This window comes from Physeter macrocephalus, chromosome 20 (assembly GCF_002837175.3).
Source record: "Physeter macrocephalus isolate SW-GA chromosome 20, ASM283717v5, whole genome shotgun sequence".
Taxonomy (NCBI): Eukaryota; Metazoa; Chordata; class Mammalia; order Artiodactyla; family Physeteridae; genus Physeter; species Physeter macrocephalus.
This window is the reverse complement of record NC_041233.1, coordinates 114822353-114841948: the sequence shown is the minus strand read 5'-3', so window position 1 is coordinate 114841948 and position 19596 is coordinate 114822353. Positions and strand designations below refer to the sequence as shown.

The window sequence follows — 19596 nt, the reverse complement described above, 5'->3', positions numbered from 1 at the left end:
CCGCGGCACGTGGGATCCTCCCGGACCGGGGCACGAACCCGCGTCCCCAGCATCGGCAGGCGGACTCTCAACTACTGTGCCACCAGGGAAGCCCCATCCATAGGTTTAAAAAAAAAAGACCTTGACCATCTCACAACTTTTAGAAAAATTAACTCAAAATGGTTAATGTATTTAAAAGTAAATGTTAAATTATAAAACTTTTAGGAAAGAATACATGAGAAAATCTTCAGCGTGTAGGGCTACTCAAAAAGCTCTTAGACTTGATCAAAAAACAAGATCCTTAAATAGAAAATATGTTAGACCTCACAAAATTTTAAAAATTTGCTCTGTAAAAGATCCTGTTAAGAGGTTGAAGAGACAGGGACTTCCCTGGCAGTCCGGTGGTTAAGACTTTGCCTTCCAATGCAGGGGGTGCAGGTTCGATCCCTGGTCCGGGAGCTAAGATCCCACATGCCTCACGGCAAAAACCCAAAACATTTAAAAAAAAAAGAAGAAGCAATATTGTAATAAATTCAATAAAGACTTTTAAAATGGTCCACTTAAAAAAAAAGAGGTTGAAAAGACAAGCTGTGGATTGGGAAAAAGTATTTGAAAACCATATATTCAACGAATAGCTAATATCAAGAATATACCAAGGAGGGCTTCCCTGGTGGCGCAGTTGTTGCGCGTCCACCTGCCGATGCAGGGGAACTGGGTTCGCGCCCCGGTCTGGGAGGATCCCACATGCCGCGGAGCGGCTGGGCCCGTGAGCCATGGCCGCTGAGCCTGCGCGTCCGGAGCCTGTGCTCCGCAACGGGAGAGGCCGCAGCAGAGGGAGGCCCGCATACCACAAAAAAAAAAAAAAAAAAAAAAAATATACCAAGGACTCTCAAAACTCAACAGCAAAAACAACCAAAAATAATCCAATTAGAAAATAAGCATATGAGAGATATTTTACTGAAGGAGATATAGAGATGGCAAATAAGTACACAGAAAGATGTTAAATATCATTAACATTTAGAGAGTTGCAAATTAAAATCACAATGAACTATCAATACACTCTTACCAGAATGGCAAAAATAAAAAAGTAGTGGCAACTACTTTTAGCCAATGCTGCCTAGAATGTGGATAAGCTAGATCACTCTTATCTTGTTGGTGGGAATGTGGAATGGTGCAGCCATTCTGAAAAACAGTTTGGCCTCCTTTTAAAAAAAACTACACTTCCAACTACTAAAGGATGCAGCAACTGTACCCCAGGACATTTATCTCAGACTAATGAAAACTTATGTTTGCCCCCAAACCTATAAACATCAATGTTTATAACAACTTTATTTGTAATAGCACCAAATTGGAAACAACCCAGATGTTCTTTGTTGGGTGAATGGTTAAACAACTGTGGTTCACCCACACCACGGAATACTACACAGCAATGAAAACGAAAAGACACTTGATGCATGCAACAACTCTGAAGACTCTCCAGAGAATTATGCTGAGTAAAAAGCCAATCCCCCAAAGTTATATACTGTATGATTCTATTGATATGGCATTCCTGAAAGGACAGAACTGTAACAATGAAGAACAAATTAGTAGTACCAGAAGTTAAGGAAGAGGAAGAGGCAAGAGGGAGGTGAGTGTGGCCACGAAAGGGCAAAAAGTAGGGTCTCAATGGTGACGGAAATGTTCTGTATCAATGTCAGTATCTCAGTTGTCGTGCTGCTTTGGGGAGAAATTGGGTGAAAGGTATAGGAGACGTTCCTGTGTGATTTTTATACACCTGTACGTGACTCTACAATTGTCTCAAAACAGAAAAATGTCATTAAAAGGGTCACTGATTCCAAGAGGATTAAGTACATTGACCCTGAGGAATTAAAAGGGAGGTAAAGCAGGATTTCTGACCCAGCAGAGAACCAAGGCTGGATCTTAAGCCTAGGAAACATGACAGGGAATCCTTAATTGAACCAGGTGACATGAGAGCTTAGAGTCAAAAGGTAATTTGGCAGTTAGCTAGTTCCTAGGAAAATAGTAGAAAGTCCATTTGGTACTAGGATCCTGGCCACTGAGCTACTAGCAATCGTAGAGATAAGTCCATGGGAACTGTCTCCAATTACAACCAAAGGCATGGAGTCAGGATGATTAATTTAGACAGGTGTGTGACACAGGATAGTCCTTGATAAATAGATTACCTATCCATAGATCATTAGTATGATGATCCATCTAGATATATGTTAACTTCTCTACCTACCCATCACCTATCTGTCACCTATCTATCTCAACAGGTTGCTTCGGGTTGACTGCCTGAGAGAAAGCTAGAGGTTTGTTGATTATAACAGCTTCTAGTCCCCTTTTAAAAAGAAATATCAGGTGGCTTAGGGACAAGTCCCTTATCAAAAGAGTACAGAAAAAGAAGCCAAGAGTCAGGGACCATCAAGGTTAGCTACTCACGTTCCCCCTTCTAAATGAATCATTGACAAATGGATCAAAGAGAGTCATTTTATTTTTATTAAAGTGTCTTCTTACTGGAGGCCAGAGTAAAAACAAGATGGAGGTGGGTCGTCCGTGTTGCTCTGGAATCTTAAGCGTTTTCCTTACTTTTCCAACACGCCTGGAGTGTCACACAGCATTTCAGAGACTTCCCGCAGAGACCTACAAGTTCTTCATTTATCTGACAGGACTCCATGCATCTCCCTTTAAGCTTGTAGCATTTCTCCTCAAGAAATCCACTCCTGGCTACACAAGGGAAAGAGCCACCTGAATTAATTCTCTTCTCAAATATGTCTAGTTACCAGGTACAGTCGTGTCACTCATGAGGGAGGATTCCTTTACGAGTTGTTACAGCGCCTCATCCTGCCAGCAGATGAGATGGCAGTGGGGGAAGTGTTTTCTATTTGATTTTCCCATGCTCTTGTCATACAGGATGCAAGAGCAGGAAGGACCGATTTGCTCTCCTTCCAGCATGTTGCATTAGGCTGTGTGGGGGCTTTGGGAAACAGAAGCTAATGTTCTTTCATCAAAATCTTTTGGGATATTGTCAGCTTGTTCCTATAAACACCTCCAGAGTCAGCAGCTTCCCCAACTCACTCTCAGAGTGCTATCTGTACACAGCAAGACCTGATTGGGAAGATGTCCCATGACTGGAGAGAAAAAGCATAAACACAGAAAGACCGTTTACTGTAGAGGCTAGAAGTTGAGAGATTGCTGTAAGAGGCTCAATCTGATTTCCTCTCCACAGTCCATCAAATGTGTTCAAGAGCAGAAAGGGCACAGTGTTGGGGTAGTTCTCCCAGACTTTCCTCGTGTCATTCTGCGTAGGACGCTGGCTCTGGCCTTAGTACCCGATGAGGAGAAACCATTAGAGTAGCCAGCTTCAACTTAAAGACAGGCAGAGCATCTTTTTTTAAAAAAACATTTTTGTTTGTTTGTTTTTTTGTTTTGGCTGTGCCGCGCGCCGTGCAGGCTCTTAGCTCCCCCTCCAGGGATCGAACCCGTGCCCCCTGCAGTGGAAGCGCAGAGTCCTAACCACTAGACCGCCAGGGAATTCCCCAGAATTCCCTGATTCTTACCAGAATCAACATTTTAAAGTTGCACAGTTCAGGTGCGTATGTAATGAATGTGTCAGACGTACACAAATTGCAATTAATGTCAACATATAAATATGCCTAATTCACATACCCGTAAAACTAAAACCAGATAGATTAGTGCCAGCATGTGCGCTAATCAAACCGAGCAGCGGCATATGAGCTCATAAGTTTAAATACCCGGACATTTCAAAGCTCGGTGAACCCCGGCTTCTACCACAAGAATTTATACTCTCTCTGCTCTCCTAATAATAGAAGGCTATCTGAGGCTAGGGGTACTGGACCTCATTCTGACAGGAGTCCTTGTATTAGATCCAATTCGCAGTGATGGCCCAGAAAGAGAAAGCTTCTGGAAAGAGCCAGAGCACCCATGCCTACGGGGCTTCTAATGGATCCCCACAGGTACCCACCTAGAGAATACGTGTGGGCCTGGGTGTGCACATATGGCGCGTTAATAGGTCAGTTTCATTTAGTTACATTAGATAACTTCGTATTACATCATCTTGTATTGTGTTGACTAATTATATACTAAGTAGGAGGGGTCTGAAAAGGGTGCTGTGGTTAGTTTCCAACGTGTCCATCAAGGCCAGTGGAAGGAATGGTTCACGCTAGGTGCTAGATCCCTGTGTGCTTGGCACAGAATCTACTCACACAGGGTCACCGCGAGACAGACCAGAGGCGTGCAGAGCTGGTGGAAACTTCTGAGCACCATACCAGGGATATCACTAGCATTCGGCACAAATCCGGACTCACGGTCGGTTCTGGAAAACCCTTTGTTCAGCTCTCTGGAAGGTGGGATGAGTCTAGCCTTGGACTGTGATTTGGGGCAGGATCCAGATGGGGCCATTGGAGGTCCTCAGCAGGTGATGACGGAGTTCTGACGCGGAAAGGACACTGTGGCGAGACAGAGCCGGCCTCAAGGCCTGGCTTCCCTCCTGCTTCCCCGCATGACTTTGACAAGCTGCTTGGCCTACCTGAAGTTTCACTTCTACAGCTGTGAAATATATGTAAAAGAGGCCTTCCAAGCCAAAAGGCTTCCTCTGAATATCACTAAATTACAGGTAGGGCAGAGTCTCCCTCAAAGGCACTGTCATTGCAGAGTGAAATATGTTTTATTACGTGACAGTTTGGTCTCAGTATCCAGCTCTGTAGCCTGTGATTAAGGAATGGCAGTTGAAGCGTTACTATTTTAAGTAACACTGTGACTGGTAGGACACACAGTGTCTCTAAGCGCCACCCCTTTCTTTTCCCTTTCTTTCTTTCTCTGCCTCTCTTCCTTACCTGTCTTAATCTCTATCACAACTATTTTTTTTTTTTTTTTTTTTTTTTTTTTACGCGGGCCTCTCACTGCTGTGGCCTCTCCCGTTGCGGAGCACAGGCTCCGGGCGCGGACTCTCAACCACTGCGCCACCAGGGAAGCCCACAACTATTTTTTAAAAGATCCATTGATGGACACCCTTGCTTTCAATTTTTTTTCAAATTTTCGTTTTTGTTAATGAGCATAGACTGAGGACCAAAAGGCATCTTTTCTGGCATATCTTGATGTCTTCAAACCTGTGACGCCCCATCCTAGATGATAACAAAAAATGCAAAGGCTTTACAGCAGAGGCATTAGAGGAGAATTGCCCTCCTTTGGCAGATTCAGGGCTCCTGGGCAGAGGGTGTCACTGCATTCTAGAGCGGACTGCGCCCAGGTGCCCGCGGAGACAGACTCGCTCTCGGAGCCTCCACCTCCGATAACCTTCCCTGCGAAGGTGCTCGTTTTACCTGGGGCCAGAAAGAAGAAGACGGCAAAGAGAAAGAGGGACATCCTCATGACTTGCAGGTCTCGAGAGATCAGCACAGTGTCCACGAGAAAAGAGCAGCAAACACCCACATTTAAACCTTTCTCCAGCCCGATAACATCTTGATCGGTGAGGCGTGGCGGAAGTGAAGATGTGTCTGTGCTCTTCTCCCGGAGGCCACAGTCACGTGGGTGGAGAGAAAGACCTGAAACGTCCACTTTAATCCTCCCCCTTGTGAGAGAGGGAATGGGATACCTCTCTTTAAGAAGACGTGAAATTAGGGGGATAAGCGTCCATCGGCATCACCCCACTACTCCGATTGCTGCTAATGTCGAAATACCCTAGACGCATTTGTTAAAACAAGAATAACCCCCGCCTCACCAGCCGCCAAGCAACAAACGATTGCTACGTTACGGAAAAGGTGGTTTTCACACGTGATCTGGATAAGATCACCAGTTTAGTTCCTCGTGCTCCACTGATACCAACGAGGGATTGAACGTATAACTACCTTCGAGAAAACGGACACGTTTCTCAAGGGAAGAATTCCAGAGGGTATTTGCTGACATTCCCCCGCTCCAGGGGACGGAGCTTAACTGTCTCAACTTGAAAGTGATTTGCTTCCAAAGAATAGAATATAGAAGGGGAAGAACAGTCAGTGAGGAGTAGGGGAGCCTGGCAGGCACGCCTCACCGAGCGGTCAAGGTTAACCTCAGGAGGCGTCAGTCATGTGTCCCTGACATGAGGAGTGGGAGAACACTTCACTCTGTGCTCTTCTTCTCCCAAACCCTAAACCCCAGGCCACTCATGAGAAAACATCAGACGAACTGGAATGCTGTAGTTTAGTTAGTAGTCATGTACTACTGTGACTTCCTCGGTTTTGACAAATGAACCATGGTTATTAACATGAATAACTATTAACACGGATGTTAAGGTTGGGGCACTGGGGGGAGGGTAGATGGGCACTCTCTGTACTATCTTTGCAACTTTTCAGTAAATCTAAAATTATTCCAAACTAAAAATTTTATTTTAAAAAACGATTGGGGAATATCCTAACTTTAGCCTCAAGTCACCATGATATTTTTGTTAGGTATTTTTTATGCATATTGATTATATATGATGAATGATCCAGTTAGGAAGGATAGACTGAAAATATGCATTTTCTCTATTCCCTTCCAACCTCACCTAAATAGATTGAAGCCCCCAAGACAAACTTCCAGGTATTTTCAGTTGTACACAGTTTCATTTATCTTGTTTATTATCTCCTCATCTCATTTATTTTTGCTTCTTACAAAGTGAGTCTGCTTCATCTGCAAGTGAAGGTTGCAAACATGAGAGACTGACCGTTGGATCCTCTGAAACGAATGTTAATAAGGTGATGGAAACTCCACTTCTTGTCAAGGATTCATGTGGTTTCTCACCTAAAATCAGGATGTGGAGTGTCTCAGTCTCTTCAGGCTGCTGTAACAAAATACCACAGACTCGGTGGCTTATAAACAACAAGCATTCATTTCTCACGGTTCTGGAGGCTGTGCAAGATCAGGGTGAGGACCCTCTTCCGGGTGGCAGATGGCTGACTTCTCACTGTGTCCCCACGTGGCAGAAGGGGAAGGGAATCTCTCTGGGGTCTCCTTTATAAAGGCACTAATCCCACTCAAGAGGGCACCACCCTCATGACCTAATCTTGCCCCAAAGACCCCACGCCCAAACATCATCACTGTAAGGGTTAGGATTTCAACATAAGAATTTGGGGGGGACACATTCAGACGATAGCCTAAAGAAGCTTGTCTGAGCCCTCACCAAGAGCCAACTAGCTCTCCTGAGGGAAGTGCTGTGTGTAAACTGCTAAAAGAGCAGTCCTCCTGTTCACACCTCACTGGGAAGAGGAAAAATGCATTTTACGGGGTGAATTCTAAGCACAGGAGTATGGTGAGTTCCAGGATTTGGGGGCTGATCAAGGAAAAAGCAGGACCACGAGAGGCAGTAACACTACAGGCCACATTGGGTGGCACGTGGATGGGGTTACAGGAGGAGGCCTTCCAGAGAGCATGGCCTGAGGCCACCAGCCCAAAGGGCAAGGGGACTCTGAGAAGAGGGGCATCAGAGGGGGGCTCGTGTGTCCAGATGGCGTCACTTGGCAGCAGGGTGGGGCGTCTCTGGGTCGCAGGGCACAGAAAGGTGGCAGCAGTTGGGGTCATGGCTACAGGGTGTGTCTGATCCGTGGTTAGCAGATGGTGGGTGTGATTTTGCAGGGTGTGCAAAGCAGAGGGGCTCTTCCTGGCTGAATAAATGCCTACTTGTGCTACATTTGGAGCAACTGGATGTGGAAGAATTTGAGTTTGGAGCCAGGGGAATCTGTGCTACAGAAGTAAACGACACAGGGAGCAGCACACCGGGGCCATCTTTGGACCACTGGTACAGGGAGACCTCGCGGTTCCCACGACGAGGACAAGCCCTATAATTAGAGGTGGTTTCAAGCGTCATTTTATTTTTCTGAGATTGGAAGTTCACTCCAGGTGAACTTGGTCCAGGTCAGGACCAGCTACATCATTTGCTGGGCCTATTGCAGGATGAAAACACACGATTCCACATTCAAAAAGCAGGGAAACGTTGCCATTAAAGCCGCCAAAATATGAAGCTTTTTCCTTTCCTCCCAGGTCTCTGTCATAGTATTTTTTATCTGCTGTGTAATGTCGTACTCCCTTGGACACAGGGACACTCAGGGACACCTCGCAGACCCTCCCCGGTGCCCCCACCCTGCCGCTCTGCCCATATGCTTGTGGCCCACTGGCTGCTGGGCTGCCCCCGAGTCCTGCCACCCGCTGCTGGGCAGGTGTGCCTTGCCCCAGAGAGGGTCAAGCCAGGCATCTCTCCTTCTCACGGGCCTGCCATCCCCACCACGACAACTGGGCGACTCCTGAGCTACTGGACCGTCTGTGCTGGATGCAGTCAGTACTGAATTGCAGCTGGGGACAGGCTCGCTCCTGTCACACTACCCGCCTTCACCACAGCACTCGCAGCCCTGAGGCGGGTTGGTCGGTGTCCTGTCCTGAGATGCTCAGGGCTCAGGAACATAGCCCCAACCCTCTCTGGGTACCAGTCCAAGCTAAGAGTACACGGTGGCAGCGGTCGCTGGGAGGGAATAGAAAGGAGGAGGCCAGGTTGGGGCCCAGGGTTCATGGGGCAGGGCCAGGGACCAGAAACCCTCCCAGGGAGCGTCAGGCTTCGTTTACAAAACACATAGTCAAAGGTAAAAGGACTGAAAATTTCAATACAGTGAGTGCAGAGCTTTAAACCCCAAGGTGGCAGGAAGAGCTGTGTGACCGCCCTGGTCACCTGCCCGCAAAGCTGGCCTGGCTACAGGTTATTAAAAATGCCCCGAAGTCGAAAGGCATTAGGCTCAGCTCTATCCCCCAGCACATACATATTAGCTTGTGTTCCTGAAGCTTAATTGTTGAAAACACATACACGTATCAGCGATGTTGTGTTTTATGGGCCGGGAAAGCGTCATTATGAATTAGTGGACTTGGAAAAGAGTTTACAGAAACGCTAGAGAGAGAGAGATGTGAATCAGTCCTAGTACAACAGCCGGACACTCTGCTAAGCACTTTCCATACATTATTTCAGTTAATCCTCTCAAATATCCTATGAAGTAGGTACCATTATTACATCCTCATTTTAAGGATGAAGAAGCTGAGGTTCAGAAAATTAAGCAATCTGATCGAAGTCATATACCGGCTAAATCAATCTGTCTGACTTTAGAGTCTAATTATTAGAGTCTACTAATTTTAAAATTATCCTATTTTTTCATTTCAAAAATGAAGAACACAGCCTTGCACGAGCATAGCAACTGGATAGGACTTTTGGGGGTGCAGTGATACGGGTGTAACTTTTAATACCCATGTTCTTCATGAATTAAAAGGGTGTGATAATTATGACTTTGGTCTTCTAGGTGATGTTGTTACGGGCTCAGGGATTCAGAGGTAACTTGGCAAAACAATCGCTACCCCTCCCTTTCTCCTTGGGAATTTTAGGGACAGTACACGTGAAAGCCAGGGAAGTGACACTATATTTACTGAGCTCTCACAGGGCACCAGGCCTCCTTCAAAGCATTCCACGTGTTCAAAACACTTTTGTGTCATCATCACACCAGCTCCTCAGAGCAACCTTGAGGGGCTGGCGGAGTGACTGCTCCCTCGCAATAACTCTGAGTCGGTCCTTGTTTGATAGATATGCAAACTGAGCTGGGAGCGGTGAGGCGTAGTTTGCTCTTCTCCCTGGACTAGGGCAGAGTTGGCCTGGTGTCCTTTCCACCACCGCACTCAGAATCCCCCCAGTTCAAGGCTCTGTGGAGGCCAAGGGTTATGATGCATCACATCAGTCCTTGATCCTGGGAAATGGAGCATATAAATGTGCTTTCTTTATGGATCCACTTCACTGACCAAGAGCATATCCCATTACTTTCAAATATAAGGGAGCCTCTCGTCCTCTCAAAGGAATCCCGAACCTCTGTTTGAAGAGTCTTCCCTCAGAGATGGCGCCAAGCAGGAAGATGTTTTATTTTGTCTTTGCCTTTTTCTTCATTTTGGCTCAATTTCCATCAGGTAAATGAGAGTAGATGGGGCCATGATGGGGCAGATCATAAAGCTTGATGATTCTTCTGCGTATCACCCTAAAACGAGAGTAACAGTCAGCTCCCCTCTGCACTTCTCATGAGAATTCTTGAACCTGCAGTAGCATTTTCTATGAGCAAACTATGATTCCTTTTATTTATTTTTATGTTTTTTAAATTAATTAATTTTTTATTTTTATTTTTATTTTTTTGGCTGCATTGGGTCTTTGTTGCTGCGCGCGGGCTTTCTCTAGTTGCAGTGAGGAGGGGATACTCTGTTGCGGTGCACAGGCTTCTCATTGCGGTGGCTTCCCTTGTTGCGAAGCACAGGCTCTAGGCACGCAGGCTTCAGTAGTTGTGGCACGTGGGCTCAGTAGTTGTAGCTCGTGTGCTCTAGAGCGCAGGCTCAGTAGTTGTGGCGCACGGGCTTAGTTGCTCCGCGGCATGTGGTATCTTCCCGGACCAGGGCTCAAACCCGTGTCCCCTGCATTGGCAGGCGGATTCTCAACCACTGCACCACCAGGGAAACCCTATGATTCCTTTAAAAGAAAAAAACAAACTTATTCTTGGATACCAGGAGTTCTGGCTTTCAAAATTAGAATAAAGATTCAACCTCTGTGAGTTGGGAAAACTTTTATGCAGTGCTATTTCCCACATGATATTCAAATCCAAAATGTGCTTTGTTTTGAATTTAGGGTGCCAGGCAGGACTCGAGTATTCCCAGCCACTTCCAGCAGGTAGGTTGAATCCCTTTTTACTTTTAGGAACTCTGGCCCTGTTAGGTATCTCTGACTTCATGGAGATAATCTCTGACTTCAGGAAGCCATGTAGATAGTGGCGAAAACAGAATTGCCTGAAATCCCAGCCCACTAACTCTACCTTCTTCACTTCCTCTTGCTCCCAGCGTCATATCTGGATTTTCCATTTCACAGAGAAATCTCTCTGTTACTGGATTGTAATTTTGGTCATGGAGCTTTGGACCTCGTGGCTGTTCTCATTAGCTCATGGTAGTAACTAAACCAAGGTCACAGGACCAAGCCTGTACCAGCCAATTAAGACTGCCCTGAGAGCATGCTCGCCCATCTCTCATAGCCTCTGCTCCTAAATCCAGTAAGGTGTGTCCCAAACGTACACCACTGGTCTAAAAAGGATCAAATAAAGGAGTCAGGGCGTTTCAGTGAAAACTCATCACCATTGCAGAAGAGCTGTTCATAATGAATAGCCCACTGATCTTTTTTTTCTGTGAACTCACCTCATACAGGAAAAAAAAAAGCATATTATAAACAGAACTGAAAGAAATATTCCTGGGTAATTCTAAACAAAATGTACAAGTGTTCAGACAGAATTTCAGAGTGAGAAAGAGTAAGGTTGTCACTAGTCATTCAGTGCTTATGGTGTACCAGGCAGTCTATTAACAACTTTATGTGGATTATGTCATTTGATCTCCAAAACATCCCTTTAAGGAAGGTACTATTATAACCACCATTTTACAGAAAATGCAGCAGAGATATAGATTAGATGTTAAATAATTTTGCCCAGGGGATACAAATAATAAGTAGTAAGCTAGACTTCCAAGTCAGGACAAGTTTTAATTCCGTGACTCTCAACCAGGTAGAATAATGCCCAGCAATACTCGTAAGCAGAGGTAGCAAACAAAATCTTCAACAAACTGTGTCGCACAAGCATTGAACAATCAGACCGTGTACTGCCTGGAGAAGAGCAGATGCTGCCGTAAGCATTGATTTTGCCAGTGCCAGTGGGTACCAACTGCACGTAAGCCCTGTGTATAAACATAACCAGAGAGGGTTACTAGGGTGACGGGTGGGAGAAAGGGTGTTCTAGGTCTGTAGCAATTGGGAATCTAGGGGTAATCCCTGGCATTCCAAAGAGTATGTCAGATGAGAAATACAACAGAATCCCATATCCTATCTGATTCCATGGCTGAAAATGTTGATTCTTCCCTGATTCAGTAATGAGAATCTCAGGAAGTAGGACAGGCTGAGACACCAAAGCACAACTATTAGCAAATCCGTGTGAAGAGAAGTGGAGCTTACGCAAGCTGGGAAAGCCAGGTGGATGTTAATGCAGAAGATCCTAGGTGAGGAAGGAGACTGGAATTTAGGAGAAAATCATAAAATTAGAAGCTAGACATAAACAAAAAGTTGAGAAGCTTGAGATTCAGCTATTGATCTGAGGTGCCTTGGAGCCGCAGGATCGTACTGTAGGCGTTAGACCAAGGTGGTGGAGAAGAAAGATACTGGTTTGATATTTGTTATCAGGAAGACTTTGATGTCATCTGCTGCTAGCAGGAGTGCATCTTCAGTAGAGCTCTACCTGACATCTTCTCTCACCTCCAGTCAAAGAGGATGAGAATAAGTCACCAGGGACTTTGTTTCGGAGTCGATCGGAATTCTTATCCAAAGATGTCATGAGTGTACAGCATCAAGAAAAAGAGGAAGGTGATATGAACCCGGGCTTAGTAGACCAAAGGCTGAGGGGGTGGATTTGGCGCTAACAGTGGACTTCCTAGGAGCAAACGGAGAGCCAAGGCAGTCCCCAGGACCATGGAAATCTCCAGCACAATGTAAGCAACACTTAGCATGAACACACACAATCTGTGGGTTCGTATTCAGAAGTTATGTGGGCGACCTCAGGAGATCCAGTAGCCAGGCAATAGGACGGAGCCCCAGGAATGGACCAATGCCAGCTGGGTAAGTTACGGAGCAACTCGCTCCATACGCAGAGTGAGGAGCAGGTGGTGAGGCAGGAAACAAGAAGAGGATCACGACTGACATAAGCACCAAGGATGGAGAAATGGGCTGCTAGCAGCTCGCTGAAAGACTGCAGTAGCGGCACCAACCTGAGGGTCAATGTTGTTCTGAGGTTATTGGGAAAGGGTGGTTAATAGGAAAGAAGATAAGAGGTTACAATTTAAATGCTGCCCCTGGAGAATCAGGCCAGCAAATAAAGGCTTCCTGGCTAGCAGAGGCACTGCCTACCTGGTCCATGAAAGTTATCCTGAAAAATTCTTTGTGGTCCTGTAAAAAAAAGTTTCCGCTTAAAGGAACAACCAGAACAGCTAACTGAGTAAACAGCGTTTGGCAAAATATTCTCACATAAATCATTCCATTTGACCACTAAAAAAATTAAAAATGTAGCAAGTATTTCTAGAATGTCCATTTGACAAATGACGAAGCTGAGATTAAGCAGTTTACCGAGGACACGTGGCCATTACCTGGCCCAAACAAAACTGAACCTGAGTCTTGAAGCTCTACCCTCAAAGATCTTTCCAAACCACAAGATAGCCCTCCCATGTGCACCTTGTAACCTTTACAGCGGCATCAGGTATGTATTTTTATAGTTCCGTAATATACATGACACTTTGTCCAACTGTGCTTACTTTTGACCCATGCAGGTTGCTAAACCCATGAAGACAGGGACTGCACCTTCCTCTTGCTTAAACATTAACTCTCCCCAACTCTACTCTGTAAAAAGTGGAGCTCCTTGGAAAAGTCCAGGCTGTTTCTTGAAAACACTTTTTATAATCATAAACCCCAAGCCTCCCTTCTTCTTTCCCCTCCCTAGAGAGCCCTTGGGAAAGGCATGTCAGCAGCTCTTTCTTGGCGCAGGTGACTTTGCTCCTTGCGAGCCATGCAGGCTCGGCCGGGGCAAATGCAGGAAGATGTGCGCGGAGGACGAGAAGACTGTTGGGCATTGCAAGGTGAACTTTTTCTGTTGCCGACGGAGGGTCCAGTAAGCCACACCAGCACTCTTCTGGCTTCAGAAACAGGACCGGATATTCAAGGAAGGTCAAGAGAAGTTATGCAACTCAACCAAGCCACACAGTGCGTGTCAGGATCATGCTCATTTCCTTCTTCCTTTGTTTCTTTGCTTATTTTTTAAGATAATCTTTAAGCAGGCTACCAGTGGGGAGAGGGAAGCGGGGGAGGGGCGAGGTAGGGGTGGGAGATTGAGAGGTACAAACTGCTATGTATAAAATAAATAAGCTCTATCTAAGGCTATACTGTACAGCATGGGGAATAAAGCCAATATTTTATAATAATTTAAAAATGGAGTGTAATCTATAAAATATTGACTTCCTATGTTGTACAGCTGAAACTAATACATGGTAAATCAACTATACTTAAATTAACAAAAAAGTCAAGACATGAGTGGGTACCTAACAGCTACTCACAGAATCAGATACTATTACTATATATTTATAGAGTTCCTTATAATTTATGAATCTTTCCCCCATAATTTTCTTGTACGACTCACAATCATCTTATAAGGTAGATTTTATTATCCCCATTTATATTTGAAGAAACTGAGACCCAGTCAGGCTGTCATTTCCTCAAGGTCATAGCTGGAAACCAGTAAAGGGTGTGCACACCACTATCATGTTCTGTGTATCCATTTACATGCACTAATTCTCACAAAGTAGGTACATGAAAATGGCATCCACATCACTGTTATCTATAGAGTTTAACAAATTATTTTCTCCACATCATTTCTTGTTGTACCAATATATTGTCACTCATTCTAGTACTTACGGTGTATTTTTTATTGAATATATTTGACATAGAACTGTGTAAATTTAAGACATACATGTTAATTTGATACATTTATATATTGTAATATGATTGCTGTTTTAGCGATATTTAGCACCTCTATCATCGTACCTAATTATCCTTTCTTTTTAGTGTTCGGATAACTAAGTTTTAGTCTCTCAGCAAAACTGTTGTCTGTATTCATTATACTGTGCATTAGATCACTATGGCTTATTTACTACCTGTTGCCGGTCTGTACCTTAAACAACATCAATGTCATCCTCCTACCTCCCATCCCCTGGTAACCACCATTTTGCTCTCTGTTTTTTACAAGTTTGACTTTTTTAGATTCCACATATAATAGATATCATTCAGTACTTGTCTTTTTCTGACTATCTCACTTTGCAAAATGCGCTCAAGGTCCATCCATATTGTCGAAAATGGCATCAAAACAGCCAACAGTTACCTGAAAAGATGCTCAACGTCACTACTCGTCAGGGAAATGCAACTCAAAACCACACCTCCCACCACTCAGAATGGCCATCATCAAGAAGACAAGAGACAACAGATGTTAGAGAGGATATGGTGTGTGTGGTTTTTTTTAAAACACCTCACATCTACTCAGTTAAGGTCCAGGGCACCAACTCTGTGTTTCTCTTCCTACCAGTGGATGAAAATGTTAGAGATTAATTTTAAAATGTTCAGCATTGCATATGCATAAATGGTTGACTCTATAACTTTGCCCTATGAAATAAAATTTGTAGCTTCACAAAATAAAGGTCAAAATTATCAGTCCTGTGAGTAGTGACTCAAACCTGAGCCTTCAGTTTTAACATGTGAGACTGAACAAGATGTTGCTGTACATTTGAGTGGACCGCGGCCCCATGTGTTTTCTTGCACTCAGACCCACCCCCTGTCCTCGCCCCGCTCTGCTCTGTGTAACTGGCGTATTCTCTGCAAACCTCACTCTCTAAGCTTCCTGGCTTTTCTGGCTGGTATCAGTCAGCTGCAAGTGCCTGGCGGAAGAATGGCGGGTGAGAGAACAGGAGAACTGTGGGATTTCCTCTCTCACCGCTCCAGCTTGCGTCCTCACTTCTCGCTCGGCACTCTCGCTGCAGGCACCGCTCCTGCCAGCTAGTCCCCGCTCCTGGGCTCACACCAGAGCCTCCTGTTTTTCCCATTTTGCAGGTTTGGTTTTTCCAACACTTTATCACCAGCTGTCCATATTAAATCCTCTTTATTGAATCTTCTCGTATGAGAACCATTTTCATGCCTGGAGCTTGGCTGATCTGACTTTTAGGCTGACTCTGTTGTCAGATCCATTTACATTTGATCAATTGTTCTCCAAAAGAGATCTGAGACATAACCATTGTGAACCCGACAGCGTTTCCTTCATTTTCACAGGAATTAATTCAGGGAAGCAGCAAGTGGAGGCTCTGGTCTCAAACACGTGGCTGAGTCATCATCTGCTAGTGGATACTCCTTCTCCCCAGATCTCCCCAGCAAGAGTACAGTTGATGGTTCACAAAGCATCATGAGGCCAGGGTATCCCCTACTCATTCCATATCCCATATTGCTTGATTCCCCAAACTGAAAGTGTTCTGGACCCTAATTGAAGTCTTCTTTATAGAAGAATTCATGTACATGTCTCAGAGTCATACAGAGTGGGGGACCAGTGGTTGTGCTCTGATAGTACCTTAATAATTACCTTAAAGAGCATCCAGAGTCAGATGGCTTATGGTCTCAGAGGACACCTCCCATAAATGCTCACCTATTCACAAATTTCCCTTCTTTCTCTTGCTCTCTTCTCTCTTCCGTACTTTGCTCTTTTTAGAACGTTTCCATCCAATGACCTCTTTTTTTTTTTACCCCTGAGACACCAGTCCTTCCTACAGAATAATAAAGTCTCAACTCACACTGATTTCTTGTTACTTGAAAAGTCAGCCCTTTCAGATGTCAAGTGGAGGCCCATGACTTCCTCACATAAGTTTCTGTTGATTCCACAGTACATTATGGAGATCTCTGATATCAGTTTCTGCTGGATCTTCTGAAGCGGAATGTCTTCTGAATGCTGGATGGGTCAGAGGGAAATGGCAAGGAAGAGAGACACTGGGGCTGGTTTCTCTTAAAGTATCTCCACTCAAGTTAGTCTGCATAATGCTCCTGTTTAGCAAGATTTTATCTCCATTAATTCTGAAATTGTGTGGGGTTGGCCAAAAAGTTCATTCGGGGTTTTCAGGTTTTTCCCTAACATCTTATGGAAAACCTGAATGAGCTTTTTGGCCAACCCAATAGCTATTGGCGGTCTTATGCTAGGTGGCTATGACCCCTTCTTGGTTCTGGGTTCTACTTCAAAGCCCTCTCACAATAACTGAAAGGGAATGACAATGCCTCTAGGGCAAGGCAGATCAATTTGGGCTGAATTCCCAAAAGGTAGAGGACACAACACTAAGTATCATTAACTTGCACGTTCCCAACTGAGGTACTAAACCACAAAGGCAAGAATGGCAAAGAGGGTGACCACAGAATGTGTCTGGAAACACTCAGCCTTGTACTTACTGGAGGGCATAAAGGAAAGCTAAAGGAGTCAAGGGACAGGATTTCTCTGGAAAATGTGGGGGGGGGTGCTCAGCCTCTCCGGGGCAAAGGTGAGGAAAACAACGCTTTCACGCCAATCCTTATGAGACTGGCTACAAGAAGCCTCCCCGGAGAATCTGACATGTCGCCCCGTGGTGCTCATGCCTGGCTCACGCCTGAAAATATCTACCGGAAAACAGCTCTGGCTGGACAGGCCTATGACGGCAGAAAAAGAAGGGAGCAACGGTGGAGTAGCTGCACTTACGATATTAGGCAGGGAAATGCGTGTGATTCCCATGGACCAAGTGAATGGACCAAGGTCACTGCGCTGAAACCGTCCTAAAGGGAAACCCCCCAATAATGTGGCCTGTGAGGGCAAAGGGAACCAGCAGTAAGTGGTTTCAGGATAGAGCCGGGGGAGGAGAGGAGCTGAGGTCAATTCATAAGTGATCAACCAGAAAGAATATTATCCATTCAGGACGCTGTACAGTGAGGTGGGCCACACAAGAGCCCCAAAAGAACACATTAATGTGCTTACCATAAAGATTTTACCTGTGATACTGCTGTGTGTGTTTGTTTTACTGTATAACAAAGTACTGGCAACTCGGCAGCTTAAAGCATCACACATTATCTCACGCTTCTGTGGGTCAGAAGCCTGGGCACGGTATAGCTGGCTTCTCCGCTGAGGGTTCCACAAGACTGAAATCACGGTGTTGGTTGGGACTCTGATATCATCTGAGACAGGAGAGGACGTCATCCAGGGCCTTGTCCTGAGCAAGCAGCGGCTGCCTAGCACTCCCGTGACTCTCTCCACAAAGTGGCAGCTTTCTCTTTCAAGGCCAGCAAGAGAGACTCTCATACTTCAAAACTCTCCAGGGCTTCCCTGGTGGCGCAGTGGTTGAGAATCTGCCTGCTAATGCAGGGGACACGGGTTCGAGCCCTGGTCTGGGAGGATCCCACATGCCGCGGAACAACTGGGCCCGTGAGCCACAATTACTGAGCCTGCGCGTCTGGAGCCTGTGCTCCGCAGCGGGAGAGGCCGCGACGGTGAGAGGCCCGCGCACCGCGATGAAGAGTGGTCCCCGCTCGCCGCAACTAGAGAAAGCCCTCGTGCAGAAACGATAGACCCAACACAGCCATAAATAAATAAACAAATAAATTTTAAAAATCTTAAAAAAAATAAATAATAAACTACCAGGTCACCCCAGTGAGAAACCAGAACCATTTAGCTAAATATTGCTTCTCAAAATGTAATATATATACAGATCTCTTGGAGATCCCAGGCCCAACTCTAGGGAAGTGATGATTCTGCCAGTTTGGGTGGACCCATCATTTTGCATTTTTAACAAAACCCCTGGTGATGCTTATGGTGGTTTTCTCCAGATCCCATTTCCAGTAGCACTAAACTTGGGAAAGAAAGCCCAGCACATACAGCCCCTGACACCCAACCAACATATCTCAAGGCAAGTACAGTTGGTTTCAGTGAAGATCACCCGTTATCTCTCCTAAAGATCACATTATTTGTCAGCCTTTAGTAAACTGAGAGAAGCACAGAGAAGGCATAGGTCTGAGCAAGACAGCACTTTGGAAATAACGTGCATTTATTCATTTAAACAAATTTTATTGAGCATCTACTGTGTGCTCACACATTTATTAGTGTTCACTGTATACAAAGCACTGTGCCGGAAACTGCAATAGTTTATATGACTTCATTCTCATATACTCTGGCATTAGTAATATAACATACACCCCATGCAGGGAAAGGAGAGGTGGAAATGGGGGAGGGGCAAACGAGGACATGTAGGGGACTTGGCAGAGTTGGAGGAATAATGGTTTTGTGCTACAAATTCTGCTTGGGAGAAGCTATGCTCTGATCTTAGTGTTCTCTAGAGAAACAGAACCAATAGGTTCTCTATCTATATCTGTATCTATCTATCTATCTGTATCAACATCTATCTATCTAAAGAAATTTATTGTAGGAAATTGGCTCATGTGATTATGGAGGCTGCCAAGTCCAGAGAGCCCACGTGGAAATTCCAGTCCAAATCCAAAGGCAGGAGAATACAGATGTCCCAGCTTGAAGACAAAAAGGCAGAGAGGGAGCAGATTCCCTCTTGCACAGCCTTTTGTTCTGTTCAGGCTTTGGTGAGGCCCACCCACACTGACGAGGGCAAGCTGCTTCCCTCAGTTTACTAAGGCAAATGTTAGTCTCATCCAGACACACCCTCACGGACACACCCATTACAATATTTAACCAAATACCTGGGTACCCTATGACCCAAGAATGGTAGGTGACTATTTTAATAAGTAAGGGAACGTACACGTGAGGCTTGCCCTGGGCGGCTGCAAGGTTAGTAGATCTCCGCAGCCATCTGCCAGAATCTGAAGCGTTTACAGAGAGGCCTTGGTGGGCCGCAGTCACATACACCATCCGGATGGTCTCAACACCACACTGCTCTCTCAAGGCTGCCTCCTAGAAATGACTCCTAGAGCGGAAACAGAGTAGAACATACATTTCAAAG

General features: G+C 45.3%; 3 protein-coding genes across 3 annotated transcripts in view; 1 reads left to right on the top strand and 2 right to left on the bottom strand.

The window, feature by feature from the left end:
- The window catches only part of LOC114484480 (sperm-associated antigen 11B-like), a 36353-nt gene extending 16939 nt beyond the window's left edge, over nt 1-19414 (bottom strand). Inside the window, exon 1 of the mRNA XM_028480971.1 lies at nt 19396-19414. The gene's annotated coding sequence lies outside the window, so the exon portion shown is untranslated. The remainder of the gene's footprint in view (nt 1-19395) is intronic.
- On the bottom strand, nt 2493-5370 carry LOC112062151 (beta-defensin 15-like). Its single transcript, XM_024115779.3, has 2 exons — nt 5322-5370; nt 2493-2706 (listed from the first exon to the last, which is right to left on the bottom strand). Exons 1-2 carry the CDS (start codon nt 5368-5370, stop codon nt 2552-2554), a joined length of 204 nt encoding a protein of 67 aa, XP_023971547.1. The 3' UTR covers nt 2493-2551.
- On the top strand, nt 6804-13704 carry LOC112062150 (beta-defensin 105-like). Its single transcript, XM_024115778.3, has 3 exons — nt 6804-9939; nt 10643-10684; nt 13577-13704. Exons 1-3 carry the CDS (start codon nt 9870-9872, stop codon nt 13702-13704), a joined length of 240 nt encoding a protein of 79 aa, XP_023971546.1. The 5' UTR covers nt 6804-9869.
- Nucleotides 19415-19596: the final 182 nt, after the last annotated feature.